This window comes from Drosophila mauritiana, chromosome 2R (genome assembly GCF_004382145.1).
Source record: "Drosophila mauritiana strain mau12 chromosome 2R, ASM438214v1, whole genome shotgun sequence".
Classification (NCBI taxonomy): domain Eukaryota; kingdom Metazoa; phylum Arthropoda; class Insecta; order Diptera; family Drosophilidae; genus Drosophila; species Drosophila mauritiana.
Genome location: NC_046668.1, coordinates 4,432,739 through 4,436,507, shown reverse-complemented (window position 1 = coordinate 4,436,507; position 3,769 = coordinate 4,432,739). Strand labels below are relative to the sequence as shown.

General features: G+C 38.6%; 1 protein-coding gene across 1 annotated transcript; it reads right to left on the bottom strand.

Moving 5' to 3' along the window:
• Positions 1-889: 889 nt before the first annotated feature.
• LOC117137199 (cytosolic non-specific dipeptidase) lies at positions 890-3,245 on the bottom strand. The gene is made up of 6 exons (XM_033298549.1): positions 3,091-3,245; positions 1,875-2,643; positions 1,746-1,813; positions 1,420-1,684; positions 1,113-1,364; positions 890-1,058 (listed from the first exon to the last, which is right to left on the bottom strand). The coding sequence occupies exons 1-6, from the start codon at positions 3,126-3,128 to the stop codon at positions 1,014-1,016; spliced, it is 1,437 nt and encodes a 478-aa protein (XP_033154440.1). The 5' UTR covers positions 3,129-3,245; the 3' UTR covers positions 890-1,013.
• Positions 3,246-3,769: the final 524 nt, after the last annotated feature.

Here is a 3,769-nt window from a genome sequence, read left to right as displayed (position 1 = left end):
CAACACATTTTTCGAAAGTGTGGGCGTGACAGTTTTGTGCGGTTTGTGAGAGTGGCAAATATTTTTTTAGCATATCGAAAAAAATTTACAAATTTTCAAAAATTTGGGGGTGGATGTTTTGCGCGGTTTTTAGGACTTTACAAGACTAATTTAAATATGCAAATATATCCAACAAAATTCAAAAGCGTGGGCAGCTTTAGGCGGTTTTACGGCATTAGAATGGGCGTTGTAAAACGTTTTTTGACAAATCTAAAGAAATTAACAAAACTAAAAAAATAAGAAAAAATATCAAACGAGTGGACGTGGCAGTTTTGGGCGGTTTGTATGCGTTAGAGTGGGCGTGGAAACATGGGTCAAGAAACTTGCGCTGCGTCTATGGGCTTGAACGCAGAATGCTTAATCTCAACATTTTATCATTTATAGTTCCTGAGATCGAGGCGTTCATACAGACATAGCTAGCTTGACTCGGCTATTGATCCTGATCAAGAATATACATACATTTAATGGTCGGAATCGCTTTCTTCTGCCTGTTACATACTTTTCTAGTATGCACTTTTACTGTACGAATAAGTGGTATAATAAATCTCTAGACTCGTTTTCAAGAAATCAAATACAAAAAGCTTTTTATTATTTTTTTTTAATTTTGCCATAATTTTTATATTTGTGTTAGGCACCACATCATTAGTACTAAATATCTATTCTTGTAAGTATACACTTGTATAGCTTGTTCTCCAGAACCATTGTTTTTGAAAATCTTAAATTTTTTTATGATCAGTCACAGCAGATTTTGATTTGTTCGTCACAAAGGGGAAAGGACATCCGTTCAGTTATTCGTTCACGTTTTATCAAATATAATACACCCTTTCAATCAAAATGAAAATTTTAAAAATTTGAATATAGCATCAACAAATGTTTACTAAATAATGTACAGGAGTTTCTCAAAATATAATGGATATATAGATATATTTATATGTGCACCATTGTGATGTTTATCGTTTCAACGCCTCTCGATTTTATAATTTTCCCACTTCGTGCAGATAGGCGCCAAGAAGTTTAGTCTAAAAATGGTAGAATTTTAGAAATGAGCCGTGATATACATGGTGCTATCTTACGCCTTCGATGTAATTGTAGATATCGATTTTCTCATTTTGAGAATGGGCACCGTCGTCACATGCGCCCACTGGCACAAGGATAACGTTTTTACCAGTGGCTTCCTGCAATGTTAACGTTACTGGAATAGATCCCCCTTCGCGGGTCATATCTGGTTCTACATTGAAAACATGCTTTATGGCTCTTTTTGCAGCCTCATAATGAGGATGGTTAGGGTCCTCAGTCCAGGGCTTGCCAGCTGAGAGCATTGTAACCTAAAAAAAAGTATTACGTAGAACATAGCGTAGATGAAGCTTACAAAATACAAACCTTCATTTTGTTCGGCGATCCTCGCTCGGCCCATTTATCGTTAAGGTATTTTACAACACACTCCTCAATATGCTTTGGATCTTGGTTGGGGACAAGACGAATAGAGAACTTACCAATAACCTTCTTCGGAATGACCGTTTTTGCGCCTGGCTCATAAAATGCACCTTCAATTCCATGAACAGAAAGACTGGGATAGCGCCACCTGGCTTGAAGTAACCTTGTTTTATCGCCATTATGCGGCAGCTGTTCAACACCAATGTCTTTCCTAAAAAGATTAGAGCGTTTCAGAGATTTATGACTTTAGTTAGAGGATAAGATTAACTAACTTGTACTCAGAAACTTCAAAGTCTATGTTCTCATATATAGATTGCTCGTTCTTGATCTGGGGTGCGACCTGTAACAATGCGAAAAGAATTAAGGTTAAGCAGCCAGGTTTTGGGATATACATTGCTTACGTCGCGATCCACACCAGGAACTAGGATTTTCGTATCCTTATCGACAAGTATGCTCAGCAAATGACAAAGATCCGGCATTGCTTCGTGAACTGTGCCCCCAAAAACTCCGCTATGCAAGTCTTTGCTGGAGCACTCCACCTCCACTTGAAAGTATGCCAAACCGCGAAGCCCATATGTCAGGCAAGGGCGTTTTTTTCCAAGCCAGTAGTTATCGGATATGCAAACAAAATCAACATCCGCTAAGAAATTATCTTTACGTTCCAATAACAAGTCATCGAGGCCTTCGCTGCCGCTTTCCTCCATTCCCTCAAATACGAATTTAACGTTCACAGGCAGTGCAATGTTGAGCTTCTGATAAGCTTCGATAGCGTGGATCCAGCACAGAACAGGGCCCTTGTCGTCGGATGCCCCGCGCCCAAACAGCTTTCCATCCACCTCCGTAAGCTCAAAGGGATTGGTGTTCCATCCATCTTCCTTCAGGGCGGGCTGCACATCCAAATGACCGTAGACCAACACGGTCTTCTTAGAAGGGTCTTTGCCCAAAGTTCCCAGCAGAACCTTTGGTAGAGGTATAATCTGGCCGTTCGGCAAAGTCTGCTGACCCACATCTGCCAGCTCCGTCTCGGTGCCCAGGGACCTCAGCCGATCCGCGGTCCATTCCACCATGCGATCGATCTCGCCTCGCTTTTCGGGCCAGGCTGAAACGGACTGAATACCCACAACGGTTTTTAGGGCCCCGATGTAATCTTCTTTTTTGCCGTCCACAAAGCTTAAAAGAGATTGCGGTTTATGACCATTAGATATGAGTGCACGCTGATAAAAGTGGTGTTATCTAGCCCGAACTAGAGCATTTTGCGGCTAATGGGATAATCATTTAGTGGTTATGTCTGGTTCGCCTTTCCATTCTCGATATTCGAACACAAAGGCGACAAGAGAAAACATTTGCATCAAATTCTAGACATGTCGCCACCATGATCAAATGCAAATTAACAAAGTATAAAGATGTACAGTTGTTGCCATTGTGCACTTGGAGTAAATTATGCATACATATATTGCGTGCCTCCTTAGTAACAAATTCGCCAGACAGCCGAGCTGATTCTTCGAAGTGGTTTTTTATCAACATGGTCTTTGTTTTTTCATACACATATTTGCTTGCAAGTGTGTGTACATGTTTTCATCCTTGCATCTCGATTCAATATCATCTTATTATACTTACGCAAAGAATTTTTGAAGTTCACTTGATAGCTCGGACATCGCGCTTTTTTTCTATGGAGTACTGTAACAGCTGTAATGTTCTCCGGTCTCTAGCTATTTAAATCTAACCTGCTGTCGGCGCGCGCTTATATTTATAAAACACAAGTAATGGCGGTAGTGTGACCGCGGAAGAGAAATAAAGATACTAGGCCATAACGCGATTATATACTTAAATATGTGCATAAATTTTTAGCGTATTTCCACAAAAATGCATCCATCATCTGGTTGATATGTTCCATAATAGATGGATTCCATCGCCACATATCTCAGTATATTATTATATATATATTATCAGTTACTGAATTCAACAATTATTTCACCAATTTACATAAGTACACAACACAGTTTGATCCAAAAGATAGTTATAGCTAAAAACGAAATGGTTATGAAAAACCTAATAAGAAGCTACTAATATTTATGGGGTGACATAGAAATTATATTAATTATATTATTAATTATTATTATTAATTATACTTTTAAAGATGTGTCCCAGTCGCAATTTTATTTTTTTAAATGCAATAATTGGATAAATAGTAATTTGTGTATCTTAAACGGTATTTTGCAATTTAATAGAAACATCGATGCTTTCATGTTTTGTGAAAAATGTTTTAAGTAGGCCTTTATCATTGCGGTTTTTGTTT

Bases quoted from the DNA above. Each gene is read 5' to 3' on its own strand.
- LOC117137199 (XM_033298549.1), bottom strand. From the start codon at position 3,128: ATGTCCGAGCTATCAAGTGAACTTCAAAAATTCTTTGC. The intron at 1,814-1,874 runs GTAAGCAATGTA...GCATTGTTACAG, and splicing joins TTCCTGGTGTGGATCGCGAC to GTCGCACCCCAGATCAAGAA. The intron at 1,059-1,112 runs GTAAGATAGCAC...TACCATTTTTAG, and splicing joins TCTACAATTACATCGAAGGC to ACTAAACTTCTTGGCGCCTA.